General features: G+C 42.2%; 1 protein-coding gene across 11 annotated transcripts in view; it reads left to right on the top strand.

Moving 5' to 3' along the window:
• Positions 1-21,166, top strand: part of nphs1 (NPHS1 adhesion molecule, nephrin) — a 74,213-nt gene that overhangs the window by 28,418 nt on the left and 24,629 nt on the right. For 10 of the 11 annotated variants that reach the window (XM_037785943.1, XM_037785942.1, XM_037785939.1 and 7 more), the window contains 5 exons: positions 2,524-2,616; positions 7,335-7,529; positions 11,473-11,595; positions 17,005-17,127; positions 17,706-17,787. In XM_037785943.1, coding sequence (XP_037641871.1) covers positions 2,553-2,616; positions 7,335-7,529; positions 11,473-11,595; positions 17,005-17,127; positions 17,706-17,787 — 587 coding nt within the window. In that variant the 5' untranslated portion in view covers positions 2,524-2,552. The remainder of the gene's footprint in view (positions 1-2,523; positions 2,617-7,334; positions 7,530-11,472; positions 11,596-17,004; positions 17,128-17,705; positions 17,788-21,166) is intronic. The other variant, XM_037785945.1, reaches the window with a different exon arrangement.

Raw genomic sequence — 21,166 nt, 5'->3', positions numbered from 1 at the left:
AACTGGTATTTATCTAATGTTACATTTTAAGCAAGCGTTAAATGACATATCACAGTTATTCCACAAGTGCAACGCCATCCCACATTTTTCATACAAAGAAAACAAACGTATCAGCAAATTAACATTCTTGCAACTGGCTGTATTTTTGAAGCAATTAAGGCGGTTGTTTGACTAGCTAATGGAAATGTGGGGGGGGGTCAGGCAGGCTGGATCTGAGTCCCAATGAAACTGGTGACTCATGAGGCCAGCAGCAACCTTTCTGTGTTGGCCAAACATTTCTCTTCCTAAGGGAATACCTGCTGTACCCTGAGCTCTCAATCCCAAAGGAAGAGATGCAGTTCTGGCTGTTTTCATTGTACTGTAGACATATATATGAAGATACTTCTCATCAAGAGATGGATAACTGTAAATTGCTATGCATATGTGAAGAAATGTCAACGTTAGGCAGGATATAATGATTGTGTTTACCTACACAAGGTTAAAAGAGACAGAGGGATAGAGAAGACGGGCACTTTTACGCTCAGAAAAGACTTTCTATTCATTGAAGAGGGAAGTAATTGCCCATGTGTGTTCGAAGAGTATACTGGGGGCTTCGAAATGCACAAATGTTTTGAGAGCGAAAAAAAAAATAATTGAGTGTGAGTTAATTCTTATCAAAGCCTGTTGGAGTGCAACTAATCGACTGAGGGGAGATGCGTCAAAGAGCTGTTGCCTTCAATTCATTTTGTCTATTCAGATGAGAAAATATTTAGTTTTCAATTAAGTAAATCACTATTATTTGTTCCACTCCTGCAGCAGATAAATTGAAGTGATTACAAACTGACTTAAAATCCACCGAGGGCTCCTCCAGGTCAAATAAGGAAGAGTATTGGACGCAATGGCCACAGCACGGCCTACAGACTTAATTCCAAACTGTCCCTGATCCATTCACAACAAGAGCATGGCGTGATCCCGACATCTACTTGCATGCATCCATGGGAAATGACCTGCCAAAAACAAATACACAGTTGTAATTGAAAGGACCAGGCCAGATGCATTCTTTAATGGAGCAGTGTGTAACATTTCAGGGGATCTATTGGCAGAAATGGAATATAATATCCATAACTATGTTTTCATTAGTGTATAATCACCTGAAACTAAGAATCGTTGTGTTTTCGTTAGCTTAGAACAAGCCCTTCATATCTACATAGGGAGCGGGTCCTCTTCACGGAGTCCGACATGTTTCTACAGTAGCCCAGAATGGACAAACCAAACACTGACTCTAGAGAAAGTTTTTACATTACCTGAAGGCCACCGTAGTTCTCCGACATGCTTGTGAAACTGCAGTACAATTGCGTTTGTTATGGTAAGAATGACCTCTGAGCAAGGCGAATGGCGTTGCCACAGTTTTGCACTTGGCGGCTCACGTTACCTCTTGGAAAGGGAGGAATGAGCGGATGGATACTCAGTTGGTTGCAATCTGCAACCACACCAATAGATGCCGCCAAATCCTACACACTGTACCTTTAACCCAGTGTGGGGTCTGTGGCACTCTGCCAGGGGGGTCCGTGAAAAGTTTTCAGATTCATTCATTTAAAAGGCCAGTGTGTAGCAAAAATTATTCCCATTGCAAATATAATATGCTGCTGTTATGATTAGGCAACTGAAGCTCTTGACAAATGTTAGGGAAGTGGACAAGACACCAGCATTACAACATACTATAACTATATGTACAGTAGGAGACACTGTCATCTCCTGCAATGACGATAATTATAGGACACTCTCTATTCACTACATGCTTTATATCATTTGCATTATTGATGTTTTTCACATCATGTAGCAATTTATATACCCTTTGAAGGCATTTTCTGCTTTCCATGCAGCCATCAGTTTCCATTGATTTAAGTGCTGTGTAAAAATCAACTTGAAGAGACTTGAAATGTATCTATTTGATACCATATCTGCTCTGTTCCACACTACCTCAGCTGATCCTGAATTAAGCCAGACGAAATGCCAAAAACAGCCACAGAGGTCTTCATAACAACTAATCATATTCAAATGTACAGTTCTAAGGGTGCTCTCCTTGTGACTCATCAGGAGACTAAAACTACAGTAGATGAACAAACTAAGCCAAAGTTTCTCAGCATTTACGTCCCATCTAAAACACGAATGACCGACACCATGCTTTTAACCTGCCCTGTGGCTTTTTAAGGTTGTTTATGTTTTTATTGCACGCAAATGCAGGTTTGATGGATTGATGTATTGGTTTGTTCTGGTAAGTCTGCTGTAATGGTGTTAAGCTTGTGAGACTTGGGAGTCAGATATTAATGTGAAAAGTAATATTATTGCCAACACAATGTATGTTCTTCAGAAAATTAAACCTTGAACATAAACAAGACTGGTAAACACAAACACTAAAGGGTTCTTATTCTACACTGCTGGACTTGATACAGATGCCTCTTAAAAGCCATTGCCTGCTATATTCTTTCAAAGTGATGTTGTGTATATCTCATTAAGTTGTTGTTTTTTCTATGGTGGTTCCAGATTGCCGAAGGTCAGGTGTCAGCGGTGAAATGGACTTCTTTTCAGCATGGATTGTGTCTCCTTCAGCTCTACCCTTTCTCTGTCTCATCTGGGGTAAGAGAATCAAATGTCACCACGGAGCTATCATTACAGTGGCAACTGTGGCCTTTTCAAGTCCCATCCGTGTCCAGGCCATTCAGCCGAGCATTCGGAACCTTGATGTTATTGAAGCCTTTTAATAAGTTTTCACTGTAATATAATAGCTATACGGTATGTTTATGTGTATGGGTAGATTCCTCAAGTCGCACAGGTTTACAGTGATGTACGTACTGTGGATGTAAGTCAGTTAAACTAACCAGGTTAATCTTATACTTATCTCTTAATCTTGTCTAAGACACACTGCAGTACCAATGGGCTTACTGTGGCATCTATATATGTTTCACCTTTCACTTTTGCTTTTTCACCATCTGAGCAAATTAGACATCAGCTATCGAATTGGTGGTGAACAAGACCAACTATCAAAAGGGATAGTTTGGGTGTTTTGAAGTGGGGTTGTATGAGGTATTTATCTATAGTCGATTTTTTTACTTATAGTAGATGACGGTCGGCACGCCCCCAGCTTGGAGAAACAGACAGGGGCACCGGCACCAGAGCAAAGCAATACAGTGCTGAGGACTGGATTAGCAGAAAAATGTATTGTAGCCGCTTAAGTGTACACTATATTTAGAATATTTTCACCACTTTATCTTACCGTCACAAAGCCCTTCCTTTCCGACGGGAACTGAACTGAAAGTGAAACTTATCGATGCTCTCTCCAAAGCCAACAGGCTCAGATGACAAAAACAGTATACATACAGTTCAGTTTGCCGTCGGGAAATATTCTAAATATAGCGTACACTTAAACGGATATCAATTTTTTTTAGGTGAGCCTTTCTTTTAGGTGGCTAAAATAAATTTTTCTGCCATCCTCATCCACAGCACTGTATCTCTTTGCTCCGGTGTCGGTACTCGATGCTGGGGCTGGTGCCGACCGTCATCTACTATAAGTAATACACCTACTATGGATAAGTACCTCAAACAACCCCACTTCAAAACACCCGAACTATCCCTTTAACATCATAATTGTTACCTTCTTCTGTTTTTATTGCTTTTTAAAATAGGAAACCAGCAGCTGCATCTTTTTTTGCGCTCTTTTGCTGGGAAATTCCATTCTTCCTATGATCTCAGGTAGAAAAAACACATTTTGTTAACCGCCTAATTCATGGTAACAGGGGGAACTCTGTCTCAGGGTATTAGTGTTTTATGCAAATAGCTTAATCCGAATACTGCCTAAACTGTACTGTAGTATGGCCAGGAGTTACACCATGTTACCACAGTGACTTTTTTTACCAGGCCTGTTGTTTAGCTCAAGGTAAATCTGTACAATGTGAGCATTATGGTGCCGTGCATGTTATCCTTGGCAGTTTCTATGCACTGTGTATGTCCCTCCTAATCTAACCTCCAGCGTTGACTCGTTTATACAGCAAATAAACAACACCAACTGCTACTGGGTATTATGTGCACAGTATTTTCTGACTAGTTTCCATGGTGATTGGTACAATGGCTTCCAGTTCATGGGCTAAACATAACCCTAAGTGATCTGACGATATAGGGGACAACATGATCTTAATCATATAGTGCTACCTTATGATGGGAGAGGAAGATTTAGCTTTAATCAAACATTTACACCAACAAATAATACTAGTATGTAGGTGCATGATGTAGCTAGAGAAGTTGTGAAATATTGTCTGGAAAGAACTTGCTACTCTTGTACAAAATATGGACAAATATGGATTAATATCTTAGAAAATGTAATGTAGAAATCAGGGTTGAGAAATTGCTTATATAATTGTAGACATTCGCTCTTGAATAAAGAATGGAAATCAATATTTCACGGCAGACATTTTGACAGGTCATAGCAGGAAAGCACAGGTATAATTAATAACATTAATTAATGATCATGGCTGCGTTCCATTTGGGTGCTGCAGTTCCAGCACCCTGGTGGTATTGTGGTATGTTTGCTTACTTGCATGCAGTCAGTCAGTTCATTCAAATAAGGTCTGCTTGTAGTAATTAATATTCCTATATCAACAAATAAAGGGCACGCTTGCAGTGACGAACTCACAGCGAGTTACCACCCGTCTCTGACATTCCCCAAAATAATTAAACTGAAAGTTAAGCTCAACACTGTGGTCACAAGTGGCCGAATACAGGATAATAGCCATCGACGATAATGGAACATTGAATTCCCCTTCATTTCAACTGACTCAGTTGGTTTAAAGACTTAAACATCATCATTAGGCAGCCTGGCTGGGAGAGAAGAGTGGTGGAGTGGGACCACAAGCTTTAAACACCAAAACATGGTGAGGTATTAACTTGTTGTTACTATTGTGAGAAAACGATAGAAATGTTTATCTGTGACATGAAATGTAGGGTAACGGTAGCACCAACAGAACAGAGCCGTTAAGTCAGTAAACTGGCTCAGTAATGATGCACAGCGATGTCTAAAGCAAGCTACCAAAAGCTAACTTACTGTAACACCAAATGAGTTTGTGGTATTAATTCAGGAAATGATAATAATGTTCTTTAGCTCTTGGTTCACTCCGCTTCTGTTGAACAACTGTACAGAATATCATGGGAGTCGAAGCTTTGATGGAAGTTTATGCAGCATTCTTCTCAACTTACATGCAACATATAACATATTCCTTTATAAGTCCCACAGTGGGGAAAATTGCAATCAGGCTAGCAACAGAAACAGCACTCCTCACTAAAAACAAGCCCCCAGGAAGAGCACCGGGCTTTGAAGCAAATTAGGCCAAGCCATGGAATTACAACTTCCGTGTCCGTTATGTGATGCCATTGGGCTCAAAAAGAGTTTTTGCAACCAACTGAGTACCCCTCCACTAACTCCTCCCTTTCCAAGACTGCGGTGGCGTGATCCGCTGTGTGCAAAACCGTGGTAACGCCGTTTGCCTCGCTCAGAGGCCATTCTTACCATAATAACACGACCTAAGGAGCAACCGAAGTCAGACGGCGGCTGGCGGTACCACGGGTTTGCACTCTGCGGCTCACGTTACCGCAGTTTCACAAGCGTGTCGAAGAACTACAGCGGCCTTCAGGTGACGTCAAAACGTCAATTCCCTATGTAGATATGAAGGGCTCATTCTAAGCAAACACGATTCTTAGTTTCATGTGATTATACACAAATGAAAACATAGTTATAAATATTGTATGCCATTTCTGCTAATAGATCCCCCTAAATGTTACACACTGTTATTTTAAAGGAGAGAAACGCTAGTGCGCTTGCTCTATGGGTGCCATGGATACGGAAGATTCGGGTAATTTTATACTCGGAAGTTAAACTTTTTTTGTTTCGTGCGCCACTGAGCAACTTTCATAGGAATGAATAAGGCCCTGCCTCCAACGATGTATCCAGTTCTCTTATATCAATGACTAAAAACTCTTCTTCTCCCCTATTTTTTAACTCTATCTTCAGTTTCTCAACTACAGCAAGCGACCTAGGTCACAGAGAGCATGTCCCACACTATTATTTCCCATTTACTACCTTACACTACGAAGTACTGTAGGCTAAAGATTTAGTGGCAAAACCCCTGAATGTAATAAACAGAGCAAGGGTTCCATCTATTGCTCATGAATTCATCTCGTAAAAAAGAAAATTGTGCTATTTCTTAATTTAAAAGTTACATGCTCACACTTTAGGACATGAGACGTCTTATCACTACATTTTGATATGGTATTTAGTATTTCTATATCTCAGAATAATGCAGTATAACTATCCCAGAAGCCTCTGTAGATCGCTGTTGAGTATTCATTTATGTAAACTGTATGCAAATGTGCTCCTGTGTTTGGTTGTTTGTATGCATCCTCCGTAATGGCCAATCTTGCCCTTCATATTTGACGTGAGGTGACTGGTTCAGCCTTGATCTGAGAGCTCTGCCTCTCACTCATGTTGTCAGATGCAACAGAGCATGCACTTCACAAACAACTTGGTCATTGCTTCAATGAAGGTCAAGATTCAAACAGCCCGGCAGAATCAGGCTGGCTGCTCTGTGGGGGCATTGTTTAAACGGGAGTCACGCTTAGATATTAGGCATTAATTGGAGTATGCAGCTCCGTTTGGCTCCTTGAACTGAATTTATTCATAAACCTTATGTATGATAATCCTAGCCCCAGTGTTAGAGGCTCATGGGTGGCCTGTTTTAAGGTTACCTTTCTGACTCAAGTGCACTGCACCACAGAATGTCACCTAAGAGCCAGGCTGAAGGATGGCCAACCCCACCTATGACAAACAAGGGGGATTAAAGTGATAATCATTACTCTTCCCAGGAGGAATTAGCTGGTGGGACATCGACATTGAAGAAAAACCGCAGGTGAACGAGGTCTCTGATACCCCGTGCTTTTCCCCTTCTCCCGATACCCTATCTGCATGGCCGAGGGGGGATTTAATTCGCAGTAATTACTTTATTGACTCATTTTCAGGGCCGTATCACTGCAGTTTCCCATCAATAAAACATATGCCAGGATGAATAATGTGGCCAGACACAATGGGGTGCCTTCTCAGACAAAAGACCACATGACTACATCCCTGTGGTGTATGCTTATGTCATGCTCCCTCTAGCCCTTTTTACTTCCTCCACAACACTCTTCTTCACACATCCTCAGCCCTTGTTCTTCTCCACTTCTTTACATTAAATCCCATCACATCCCTTCCCTGCTCTACCATCCCACTCCTCCTCCTCCTCCTCCTCCTCCTCCTCTTTTTATGTCTCCAGGCACGCAGGCCCAGCAGGCCTTCAGGTCTGAGCCCAGGAACCTCACTGTGCGGATGGGAGCCACAGCTGTGCTGAGGTGTGAGGTGCTGCGGGCCTCAGGGACTGTGCAGTGGGTGAAAGATGGCCTCCTCCTGGGACCACAGAGAAGCCTGCCAGGCTTTCCACGCTACAGCATGATTGGAAACCCCAAGAGAGGTAAACAGGGGATACTCACGGAATAAGGTCTGTGTGGCCTATTGGGCTTTGATGGACCTATCCAAGCTAAATAAATGACCTTGTGTGATAAAAAGCACCACTAAAACAACGGAAGAGTTAGTCTTCAGTTTATGGGTTCGGCAAAGAATAGAAAATCTCAGAAGATGCAGTTGAGTGGAATAAAATAACACTGGTCAAGGTAAAGCTAAGCTGTGTGGGCTGTAACATGATGTTAGATGTGGAGAGGGAATATGAAAGTGTGATGTGCCTTAACAAGCTGTCAGTATTAGATTGACACTTACTTTGTTATGTTCTAGTGACATATAGCTCATATAGTCTTAATTATGAATTGCTGCTGTCAGCTCAGGAAGCAGTACAGCTTGATGTTGGCTCAAAGTAAATGAGATGATGTTGTTGCTATGGCTTCAAAGTGCTGTAATAAAGTAACACCGACATTACGGGAACCTTATGGCACACTGGCTCTCTGTACAGGGAGCATCTGGGAGAGAGGAGGTGATGTGATTGTCAACAGCCTCTCACACACCGCCCTCACTGTCACTCACATGTTAAGACACCCCGCCCCAAAAAAAAAAATTGTCAGCAAATCAGTGAAATGTGGCAGAGAATAAAGTGTGTTGCGGAATCTGCAACACAGTCTATAAAAAGTAATAGCCAATTAGAAGGCAATCCCGAGTAAGAGAAGAGCATCTGTTCCTGATCAGCCAGCAACTAGACAAGCCGCACTTCACTGTTGCGCAGTGTGGGAGACCGCCAGCAACACATAAACACTGCATAGATGCCCATACACACATTGTCCATGCTTTATTGATGCCTAGAGTTTTCATAAAAACCAACGTATTATAAACACTTTGTCAACTAATTGGTTGTCTGTGAGTAAATTATAGTAAGCATTACAGCAGCTACCTCAACAACAAAAATATGAATGTATACACATGAATACAAGGACCACAAACACACACACAAGCTGTCAAACATGCACTCATGAATAAACTACCCATCAGCGCAGGTACAATTTACCAGGAAAAGAAACTGCAGACTGATGTATGCAATCACTTTACACGGCACAGAAAGAACTAAATCATTTAAGATGGCACTTGACTGCTCTTGATACTCCACCAGTTTTCACTGATTGTCACCATCAGTGATGTTTATTGACGCTTAAAAAAGCCTGAAATCACACATTCACAAAAACAGGAGAGGCCGGCGTTGATTTCAACATATACTTACAGTCGATGTAGCACCCTTAGTTTCCCCCAAGCGGAAGCAATAATGTAAATGCGTATGGATCTGAGCCATGCATTTGTTCGCAACAATGTGCACTCTAAAGACAAACACACAAAAGAACAGATGAAATGGCTTGTTCAAGGCACCAAAGCATTAAGTGAGTTTTTCTTAATTTGCTTTCAATGATTGGTCCACAAGGTGTAATTTGATTATAGTACATGGCATGCAGCCAGTCAATCAGGTGGAATTTAATTACGAATGAACACCCGTGTTCACACGACATCACATGTACTGCAAGTGTTACATATATTTTTTTGTCACCTAACTAATATCAAGCATTTTCTAAAGTGGAAAACCATAGTCACACGTGAATATTATCACTGTTTTTATTATCACTTTGCAAATGAAGTTGTTTAAAGCTTCAGTAGGCAGAACGTTTTTGGCTTCATTGGGCAAAAATAATAACCTTTCAGCATATTGTAATTCAAGTGCTCTGAGACAAAACTAGACTTCATCATGTCTCATGCACTACTGTCAGGATATAATGACTCTTTTATAAAAAATAACTTAAATCATATTTGCTCCAGTTCCACCCGCTGCAGCTTTAATCAAGTTGAATGAAACTTGTAGGCGTGTAAATTTGAAAATTTGAAAAATATTTACTCCAAAGTATGTAGTAGTAAAACAGTGCCAGAAAAACATGGTTCACACGTCACATTGTATGAATACTTCTTGTTTTAGAAATAAAACATAGTGCGTACTTTATGTTGAATCAGTTTGTACCAGAGTCGTATTAAACACATGTCAGTATTTAAGCTTTCTGAATAGAGTGGTGCAGAATTAAGTCCTAAAACCCGGATATGAGTTAGCATTTTAGCACTTCCGGTTTTCTCGTCTGGAAGTTCTTTGAATGGGTTTTTAGTTAGATGCCTGAAATAATTGGTGGTTAACACACAATTTCTACAACATAAAATACATCAATAAATACCCCACTTGTGAACTTTGAAGCCTTTACGTGTCTTCAAAAACGCAGTTGCTAACAAGTGACTAAATGAGACTACTAAACGTCATCACGCAGTACATTAGTCCGCCTTTAGCTTAGTGGTGGTGACGTAAAGTCATGCGACCGTGGTGTAGTTTGTTTATAGCCTAACGTTAGCTTTTTACTTATGGCGATTGCATTTACACTTTAAAAATCATAAAAGTGGTGTTCATTTGTGGAGATTATCTTGCTGAACAAAACATGTAAGTATCATAAACATTTGTTTGCCACAAATTTGTAATAATCTAAAACTCATTGGAAAACTCCCATTGGCTTTTTGTCGAGGGAACCTGTGCGATTCTAACTTCCGGGTTTGGCCCACAAAAATACGTCATCCCTGCACCACTCTATGGATGAACAGCCCTGTGAAATTGTATCATATTTTCTGTAACATACTGTCTGATTTTCAAATTACAAAACAAAAATAGCAAGTGAGAGGAACTATATTCTTTATACTCGGCCTTCTGAATGATGCAAAAATGTTCTCTGAATGAAGATCACCTTCCCTTTCCTTGCCCATTGGGACTGTACTTTCCCAATTACGTAAAAAATATGTGTTTCCAGCTTTAGGGCCAATACATAAATGCAGATTTGCAGAGGGGAGCTTATACTCTGCTGCTGACATAATGGCTATGTAGATATACTACATCCCCAAATTTTGAGGGCCCTAGCTGAAATAAATACAGACTAATGGACAAATAAGCAAATCGCGTTGTAGCCATCCGCCATCTCCCCTACCATAAATACACACTCTCTGCAACTTGATTGCACTATTTGTGAGTAATTCCAGGAAAGAGGAATATGATTAATAACTTCAATGTCTCCTTCTCTCTGCACTCAATGATAACTTAGATGTGAAAATTGCTTCTGGTTGGTGTTAATTATCTTGCCAGCTTACTTGACACATGCAATTTTAGGCCTGGGTGGTTGTCAGACCAAGATACTATTTTGCACATGTTAGTAGGCTGTAAGCCAGAGAATCAGGAGCTAGAAAAACCAACACTGAACATCATCTAATCCCCACAGGTTATGGCAACGCATCAAACAAATCAAGCCCTTTTGGCACGCCAGACTATCAGAAGAGAGATACGGAGAGAAGGACTCTGCCTGGCACCAATTAATAGACAGTTTATTCGGTCGGCGTTGTGAATCTGGGATTGGATTTCATTTACCGTGCTGGAAAGTCATTCTGAAACAAAATGCCTCTGCTATGAGCATAGACAACCACTTGCATGTCAATGGAAAAGCCGGCAGCAGGTTTCCCAGCAAGTGAGATGTTTCTATTTTACAGAAATACGAAAATAGTCTATTTATAATCAAATCAAATACCCGAACGTCAGTAGTAGGGCATATTACCGTATTGAATTGGAATGCCAGACTGTCATTGTACAAATTGCTTTTATTGTTAATTTTCCCATTTACCATGCTGAAAATTGCCTATAATTCAGACACTCTGAAATCAACACAGAAGAAATAGGGCCTGCAGGAGGCACTTATCGATACACATCCAACAACTCTGAACAGCAAGTGTCATATTCAGTGGAGAGGAGAGAAGAAAACTAAATGAGCTCTCTTCTTCTCTGTTATTATTTACATGTTTTCAGTGAGCACATCCTTATCACAAACACAATGTGTCTTATTTATCTCTCTTCCCAGGGCAGTATCATCTTCAGATTGAGAAGGCACAACTGGAAGATGACGCCCTCTACGAATGTCAAGCGGGCCGGTCTGAGAGCAGTCCGGCAATCATTTCCAGTACAGCCTGGGTCGACATGCTAAGTGAGCACAACCATGGAGAGTGAGAACATAGGGGATGTGTAATTTTTTTGTCAGAGTAACAAAATGATGTACGTAATAAGGCACAGTGAGCATCCTCAGTACTCCAGTAACATACACAACCTCTTGACCGGTAATCAGCATATAAAGAGCTGTTGAATATTCATCTCTATTGATAAAGTGCTTTAATTTGCTTACAATGAGGCATTTGAAGCAGCGCACACTTGAACTTAGAAACTAAATTCAAAGCGTCCTTGGTACAGTAGAACTCAACGGTTTCTTTCAAACGCAAATCACATTTGAAGCATGTATGAACCATGAAGAAAGTCACAGTTTTCTTTACTTTTCTGACGTTAATTATTTCTTTAACAAGCACCATGCCATCCCCACATGTTCCAGTACAGTAGGTCTATGGCTTTAACCAGCTGCTACACAATATAAAGCATCAGAACAGCCTGGATTCTCCGGCAAGCCTCAGGGCGATCCATGTCTCTGCCTTGCACAGGAATAAATTATAACAGGAGTGATTGAAAAGTTCCTACTCAGACATGGTCTGGAATGGATGTAATTGTGCGACTACATTAGACCACCTGTTATCGCTCTATAACAACCGGTATCTCTCTCTCCCTATCCCTCTTGCGTGTGGGAGCGAGCCCATATGTGGCAAGGAAAGGGCTCTAAAAGAACCTTTCTTCTCCAGGCGCAGTTCATTTGCTTACATCCCCCTCCCCACTCTGCACAATTTCTCCCTCTCTCCCCTTGCTTTCCGGCTTTCTCTTTGGTGACCATGGAGAAGGTTTTTTTTTTTTTTCAGAGGGGGGTGTTGCCGTGGCGATTCTAGCGGCCTCACTCTCCTCTGGGAAGAAAGCAGGTTTTTCTGACATCAATGGGCCGGTGGGAGGGACGGCGGGTGGTGTGGGATAGGAAGAGGCATAGACCGCAGACGTCTCCTATTGAATGGCTACGTTCTGTTCTACACTGCAGCAGTCTTATGTCCTACAGCAGGCCTACACCTGCAGCCACAGCAGGCTTGACTCCCACATTTATTACCTCTCTGAGATGCCTATTGCATGTGCGCCCACATGTGCAAAGTCAACACGATTGCCTTCGGCTTTGTCGAAAAGGTCAAAATGTGTGGGAATTATGTTTCGTGTTGCATCAGGGATCACTGGTACCATGTTTACCATGACTGAAGCCTACTGCTGCTCTGTGTGCCCATAGACTGTGTGTGTGTGTGTGTGTGTGTGTGTGTGTGTGTGTGTGTGTGTGTGTGTGTGTCTCAGATCTGAATCTCAGCTGGTGTTTTTGTTCAGTGTCTCGGGAACACTTTCCAGCTGTTGACTGTTTAAAGACGGACAGTTGCAGCTGTACTGTTGCAAAGGGCAACGAGTGAAGCGGCAGACTTAAAAAGCACTCCGCAGCCTCGGTCCTAAAGGGTCATTTGTTCCACCCCAACAACTCAACTGATTCAAAATACGTGACTAATCTGGGGCTTGATAATGAGCTGATGAATTCAATCTCCTGTTAGTGCTGAACTGGGACTGGAAACTGTGCATCCTTTTGAAGAGCACCGTCTCTGATGAGTTCCCTGCGGACTTCTCCATCACCGAACTACAGCTCCCAAGGCCCCACACCCCTGGCCAGTCAGCCATGGCCATATCCCATCAAGCCCTGCATCAAATCAAAACACCATAAACTCTTTATGAGGAGATACAGTGGGGGAGAGGGGAGGAATGCGAAAACAAAACAGAGATTGCTGGTCGTATAATTGGATTCTTGGGTCAGAGGGAGTGCTATCATGACTGGCTAATTCAAGATGGATCACCGCAGGCAGCGAATAGCGGGGACGGAGGCAAAAAATGTCAATAAGCCCCATCCACGAGCTTACAAAGAGATGTTTTGAAGACATTTCCATTGGTGCAACATAACTCCTGTGTGTTTTTTGCCTTCCTGCGGAGCTTAGATAGGGGATTACTGCAATAGGCAGATCAAGTGGCAGTGAGTAATCCATGACAATAACAACCTCTACCCCCTCCGCCGAAACCCCCTCCTCTTCTAAAAACTTACCCCGCGCTGTGCCCGTCACATACCTGACACATCCTGTGTCTCGGTTTATACCATTAGCCTTAGCATTTAATCCTATTAATGAACAACTCTCTCCCTCACCGCAGTGCATGCCTGTACAGATGCCTCCCGCAAATGTTCAAAACAGTTATTTGATGTGTTCTGGTTTTAGACTCTGTTACTCATTCAGTTGCCATAGTTGGGTCTTACAGAGATAGTGTGTGTGTGTGTGTATGTGTGTGCGTGTGTGTAAGCTTATTATCAGTGTTGGTTGGAGGTTAGAGGACATTTTTGGAACCGGGGCTATGGTGAGGTTTCTGCGGTAGCTAATGAGTTTAGCACTTGAAGAGTATATAATGAGCCTTCATTTTACGATTCCCTGTTATGAATAATGGAACAACTTATAAATGGGGGCACAAGCAACGTGGAACATGGTGACTGTATTCATCTTCGTTCACGAAAAAAGTTCTGACAGTTGCCCACGTTATAACCCCATCAGAGGATGGTGTGTTACACACTGGTGTGACGGTGTGCATATTACAGTGCCAGACAATTAGCAAAGGGGGCCCTGCTAAATAGTAAAGTGAGACACTCGAGGGACAACTAAAATGTTCTGTCTCTCTCCTTTCGCTTTCAACTCTTTCTTGAATCTATCAGTGGATTTTCCATCCTTGCATGTGTGTGAAATGTTTTCTGTAAACGGTCATGGATGTGGACAAATGTGAATTTAACAGTTATGTAATGCAAAAACTAAGAGACCCCGTGGTAGTAAAAGTGAGGAGTGGTGTGAGGGTGGGCTGCTGCTCTACTTCTCCCCCAGAACAGAGCAGACGGGAGACAAGAGAGGAAGGGAAAGCTGAAAAAAGAGCACTGTTTCAGAGGCTTTCATTGCCAGAGATCACACACCTGAGACCTACAATGTGTGTGTATGTGTGTATTTATGCACATATGAGTATAAAAATACCCCCTTGTGCACGGATGTGTCGACTTCAGCCAGTCTTTGTCTTCCAGAGATAAAACCGACGAGTTGTGTCTGTGTGGTATTTTGGAAGTCGGATCTTCTGGTCTCCATTATTTTTCTTAATTCAGCATAATAAGCTTTTTAGAGACCGTCTTATCCTCTGGGCCTTCTCCAATATTTTCCGAGAGAATCAGCTTGGTATCGCATGTTAGACTGTGCACACACTGGCGCCTGTTTTTAGATTGAAGTGAGATGAATGTAGCTTTTCTGCGCACTCGCTCGTCTGTGTCAGTGTGTTTGTGCATGCAAATCTGCACGCACTGTAGACTTGAGTTTATCTTTGGGTGTTTGTGTGCGAAGGAGGGAGAGCGAGTGTGTGCGCGCATCTGTATGTGAATGAGAGAGAGAGAGAGAAAGATAGGTGGATATGCATATTGATGTGTGTCTGCTAATCTGCTTCTTATCTGCCTTATCCATCCATCCGTCTGTATTTGTCTAATGAATCGAATTTTGCGGCTCACTGTTTCTCGTCTGAACGGCAGGAGGAAGCCTCTGCGTGTCTATCTATTATTGTGTTCATATATGTACCTTAATAAGAGAGAGCCGGCTGGAAAGCAGAGAGACAGGGAGACGAGATAACAAAGACGACAGGCAATTAGACAAAGACGGGGCAGAAAGAGTTAATTTAGAGAACAGCTTGTTTGCTGTCTGTTATTTCGCTCTGAGTGCATGTCTAGCAAATTGAACAGAGTGTGTTTTGTTGTCGTCCACACGTGCTATTACATTTGTACAAACGTTCATCCTGACTGGGCTGATTGGGTCACATGGTTTGCAGATGTGATGGATGGCAGCCTTTAATTCCCAGCGCACGCTGGAACACACCTTCCCCCGCACTTCTGCAGTTTAACTGCAGTGGTCAAGAAAGATAGTGGGGGAGAGAGGGGGGGGGGGGCTGGACTCGGGCTGCGAGAGAGGGATGATGGAGTGAATGAGAGATAAGAGGAGCAGGGCCAGCATGAGCGAGCGAGCAAAAAATTAGATACCTGCCTGCCTCATTTGTGAACATATCATTATTCTTATTTTAGGATTTGTTAGGCTGCCAGACGCTCCTCGAGCACAACAAGTGATGCGCCTGTGTTGAATCGTGCGGGCCTGAGTAGATTGAGAGTGCAGGGGCTGTCAATAGATGCATGGCCCAGTCATCTTCCCAGGGAAGAGGGGAGAGAAAAAACAAACAAATGCATCTCATTATTGCAGCGCGCGCCTCTGCAGTGCTCTGGGTAACCCATCACAGTCCACACAGATTCAATTGCTTCTTTTAAATCAGTTTGAAGCTGCAGCCACATCTCATCTGTCTCAATAGCAGGCTGGAGCCAATGGGCGACTCTGCACACAGCAACAGCTCCTCCTAGTGGCCGGGAATTGATTGTATGTGCCAAAAAAAAGAGATGTAGAGGAGCTGAATGGCTGGCTGGTTTCGGTTGCTCGCGGTCCAGCTGTTTACCCGCACATTAGCGGTGGATTTATCTCAGAATTCAGCAGCAGCTATCCTCCTGCTCTCCTCTGCAGCTTGTCTTACACTCACTTTTCATTCTTACCATATCTCTTTACTCCTCTGCCAGAGTCTTTCATGTCTCTCTCACACACATGTACCCTTCCTGTACTTTCCAATCCTCCGTTCTGTCTCCGAACTCAGGCAGCCTTTTTGCACTTGATCTCTGATGAAAGAAAAACAACCTTAACAGTAACCGTAGTTTGTAATTCCACAGGTTCACCCACTCGCTAAAAGCTGGCACAATAGACAATCAGGTTTCTGTAGTGTGCGCGTGATTGAACTGATAGTCTTGGTAAAGAGCGACTCGCAGATCTGCAGAAATCTCTTTGATGGTTAGTCGGTGACAGATTTCTCAATTTACTGCCAAACAATATCCGGTCCCTTGTGTTAAAAGCTATGTGTTTTTTTCTGGAATTCCTATTTATGGTCAGATAAAAGGATTGTAGAGTAGAACAGTGGAGAAGTGAAGACTGCTTTGATCAGTCCAAACAGCACATATTTAGCTTGGGGGTGATCTGAGAAGAGAAATGTTTGGTGTTTGCTACGATACATTAGCGCTGGATCGGTTTCATCACTATTTCATCTCTTCTTGTCCACAATTTGTATTCGAACTCAACGGCACATCCGACCTCGCTGTTAGTAAATCGCTCAAAAGCTTGACAGGGTGACACTCCAGTCACTCCCAAATGTTGCGGGCGCTTATTATCATACCATTGCATAAGCTAATATCCATCTGTGATAGCGCCTGCTCCCGCTTACCAAAGATTAGTGGGATGAATAATGTTAATGATAAATATGAAACACGAGCTGTTGTTTTTTTTTTCTCATTCAGTTCCTCTGTCCAAGCCATACTTTGTGGTGGACATGGCGACACCTTGGGTGGCGGGGGAGAAGTATGCCGTCACCTGTATCGCCCCTGACGCAAAGCCCGAGGCTGAAATCACACTTTATAAAGGTGAGTCGCCCCTTTTCAACTGCACTAAATGTGACCGAGATGGTCAGCTTGGCAGGTTAGAGCAAAGGGCAACAGCCTCTCCGATATCGCTAATAGGCCGCAACGTCAATATTTAAACATAAAAACATTGCAGATGATAAAATGCAAGTTCAGTGAAGATCTGCTATTTCATAGTCTTCGAATAGCAGAGTTGAAAGGAGCAGACTCTGTGTGGGAGGAAATAGCCTGAACATTTGAATTTCCAATTCCCACTGACTTTACAATTTCATGTTCAGAGAACAAGTGCGTAGTTGTTCACAAAAACAACTGCAATTTTTCCATTTTCTGTTTTCGCAGAAAACAGAAAATCGTCACACCTATTATATTGTATATTGCTGAAACAGAGAGGGAGAGATGTTCTATTTTTTTTTTTAGATATACTGTTACTACACAAAGACAGTATGTTCATCATATTCCAGTATTTACCATTCCACACAAGAATAACACTAATGTTTCTGTTTCACATGAACAAATTTACACACAGTATTCACCTTTTTTTGTGCCCCCTCCCCCACCCCACCCCCCATTGTGCCTTTTAGATGGAGTCGAGCTGACAGGTGCAGAGTCTTTCACCATGTCTGGCTCAGAGGATAAGCTCCTGAACACGCATGCTGAAGTAACGTATGTGTTCGCCCGCCTGCCAGACTCATTCTCCTCACCGACCTGCTCAATCTCTCCAAGTCTGTCTTTGTTTCTTGTTTCCCTTGTTTTCACCCCGCTCTTATTTCCTCCCTCCCTCTGTCTTAGTGAGTACAATGAATTTCAGCACACAGCGAATTGTTACTTGGCACCGCGCGATTGAATTAGCTTCTGTCAAATGCACAAAATTACATTCCCGGCAGCGAGACAGATCCGATCCTCGCCGGTTCGCCAGGTGCCTATACATTAAACAGGGCCATAGATTACTTTAATCCCGCTTGTCTCCTCGGTGTCAAAGATAATAACCTCTTGTCATATCCTGAGATAACATTGGTACTGAGGAGCTGCAGCGTTGTTCAGCTCTGTTGCAGAACAGCCAAGGTCTAAAGCAATATTGATGCTCCTTCCTCATATTCACACTGAGCGTTCACAGCAGTGGGCCATGTGTGATTGTTACGGCTGACATTGTGCTGTAATTTGATATAGAAGACATAAACTGAGAAAGTAAACTAGGCTCAGAATAAACCCACTGCATTGAAGGGAGTAGTGGATCTTTCAGTGTACACAAAGTGCATTTTAGGGTGGAAAGTAATTAAGTACATATACTCAAGTACGTTAGTATAAATTTGAGGTGCTTGTCCATTTTATGCTACTTACTACTTCTACTTAACTGCATTTCAAAGGCAAATATTATCGTTTTTACTCCACTACACTATCTGACACCTATAGTTACAATCGATTAAAATATTTAATCGCATGATTGTCCGTGATTAATCACGATTAATTGCACTTTTTTATCTGTTCAAAATGTACCGTAAAGGGAGATTTATCAAGTATTTAATACTCTTATCAACGTGGGAGTGGGCAAATATGCTTGCTTTATGCAAATGTATGTACAGTATATATTTTATTATTGGAAATCAATTAACAACACAAAGCAATGACAAATATTGTCCAGAAACCCTCACAGGTACTGCATACTTAAAAAATGATTTGAAAAAATATTTTCAAATCATAACATGGCAAACTCAAGTCAGTGTGTCAGTGTGCTGACTTGACTATGACTTGCCCCAAACTGCATGTGATTATCATAAAGTGGGCATGTCTGTAAAGAGGAGACTCGTGGGTACCCATAGAACTCATTTTCATTCACATATCTTGAGGTCAGAGGTCAAAATGGCCATGACAGTTTTTCCTCGCAAAAATTTAGCGTATTTTTGGAGCGTTATTTAACCCCCTTTGTATCACATAGTTGGTACCACTGGATTCCTTAGGTTTTTTAGTTTCATATGATACCAGTATATTCACTCTAAATTTAAAACTGAGCCCGGTACAACCTCCAAAAGCTTGATTGCGTTAATGCGTTAAAGAAATTAGTGGCGTTAAAACAATTTAGCGTTAACTCGTTAACTTTGACAGCCCTAACAGTTACTAGTTACCAGAGGTGGGACCCAGTCATTGTTTTGCAAGTCATAAGTAAGTCTCAAGTCTTTGCACTCTAGTCCTGAGTCAAGTCCCAAGTCCTAAACTTTGAGTTTTGACTCCTAAACAAATCATAAAGCGCTCTTCACCAAATCTAATGCCATGTGCGTCTCCGTCTGTAATTTTCGACCCATACGCTTTGCATAACGCAATTCGTTTTTTGTTGACCAGAGCATAGTTTTTGGACGCAAACAAAATTATCTTTGTTATCATTTTTTCTAACCTACACTCAGTAAAGCAACGTTAGTTCTTCATGGTTCTCTCATGCATCTGGGGATGGGAATGAATTGCATTAATGTTAGCTGATTCAGGAAATGAATTGATTAGTGGCACACTTTTTAAATAATATACTTTTTAATCTTTGGGCTTGGGGGAAGGTATCAGTTATTTTCAAGTCAAAAGGCTGAAGTCCAAGAGAAGTCACGAGTCATTGGTGTTAAAGTCCAAGTCGAGTTGCTAGTCTTTTTTGATTTTGTCAAGTCTAAAGTCTTGACTTGAGTCCACACCTACTCCTTTTTAATTTAACAAACTTAAAGGGACTGTTTGTAAGATTCAGAAATGCTTGTTAACAGCAACACCTGTGGCCGTTGAGTCAACGAAAGTCAGCGTCGGGCTCGCGCTTGTGCTCCCTCTAAGTAGACATGAACGAGCATCGCTCAAAACAGTGAGGCGACACACGTCAGCTAAAACCACAATATTTCAGCTGCTTGGCAGTAATGTTAGCTGACCAGATGGAGGTCTTTCCATGAATCAATGCTGATCCTAGTGTTGGCTTTTCCTGCTTCAGTCTCCCTCCCGGTGTCCCGAGACACCGGCACCCGGTCGGAGACGATAACGTTTCTCGCTGCGGAGCCCCGTCACTTCACAAGACACGGGGAAACCTCTGTTGGTCTGGAGGAGCTGCAGCAGTTATTTCTGCACAAATGTCCACTGAACATTCACTAGATATTGTCAGAGCTAAACTAACTCTTCTGCAGTGTGTAGTGTGTAGTGTGCACGCATGCACGTGTAGAGGTGGAGCGAGACAGCGAGAACGCGTGCGGTGTTCGAGTGAAGGAAAACAGGCAGAGGAGCAGAGTAGAGCAGAGACTCGAGCGCGCATATGCGAGCGCGCATTGGAAACCGACCAGGGTGATTTATACGTGTAAGAAGTTACAAACAGTCCCTTTAAGGGGGGAAATTAGCATGATAAACTAATAACGTTCCCTTTGAAAAATAAAAATCCGGTTTTCATCACGTTTCAGATGTCTGTGACTTTTAGTAGTTCCCCTAAAGAGACCCCTCTAAACTCCTCAGATGTTTTGATTTAAATAACATGTTTTTACTAACTATCCAAAATTTCACAAAAAGCGAAGACTAGAAAAAAAGTCTGAAAAATGACAACACAGGGCGTCCCAGTAGCTCACCTAGTAGAGCTTGCACACCATGTTCAGTATCAAGGCTGAGTCCTTACCAGCCCGGGTCTCTCCCCTGCCCTTCCTGTTTCTCTCCCAGTTATCACTATCCAATAAAGCAGAAATGCCGAAAAAATATCTTTAAAGAAAAATGACTACACATTTGTGTCCCAGAACTTTGTTTTCTCTTCTTTCCTAACCCATTAATCATCTCACGACCCCTCAGACTTATCTCGTGACTCCTAGATTGGGAACCACTGGACTAAACTACTGAACTGTATATAAAGTAGTGAAAATGAGCTCTACCTCCACCAGCTACAACATTATAATGCTGCATGCACATTGACGCACCAGCATTGACAATTCTAACAAAGATATATAATAATATACCAGACACAGGAGGCATTTTACTACAGAAAAAAAGTACTTTGATACTCTAAGCACATTTTACTGATAACACTTCTGTACTTTTACGTAAGTGGGAT

This window comes from Sebastes umbrosus, chromosome 11 (genome assembly GCF_015220745.1).
Source record: "Sebastes umbrosus isolate fSebUmb1 chromosome 11, fSebUmb1.pri, whole genome shotgun sequence".
In the NCBI taxonomy this organism is placed as follows: domain Eukaryota; kingdom Metazoa; phylum Chordata; class Actinopteri; order Perciformes; family Sebastidae; genus Sebastes; species Sebastes umbrosus.
Note: the sequence above shows the minus strand (reverse complement) of the source record. Positions and strands in the feature narration are given on the sequence as shown.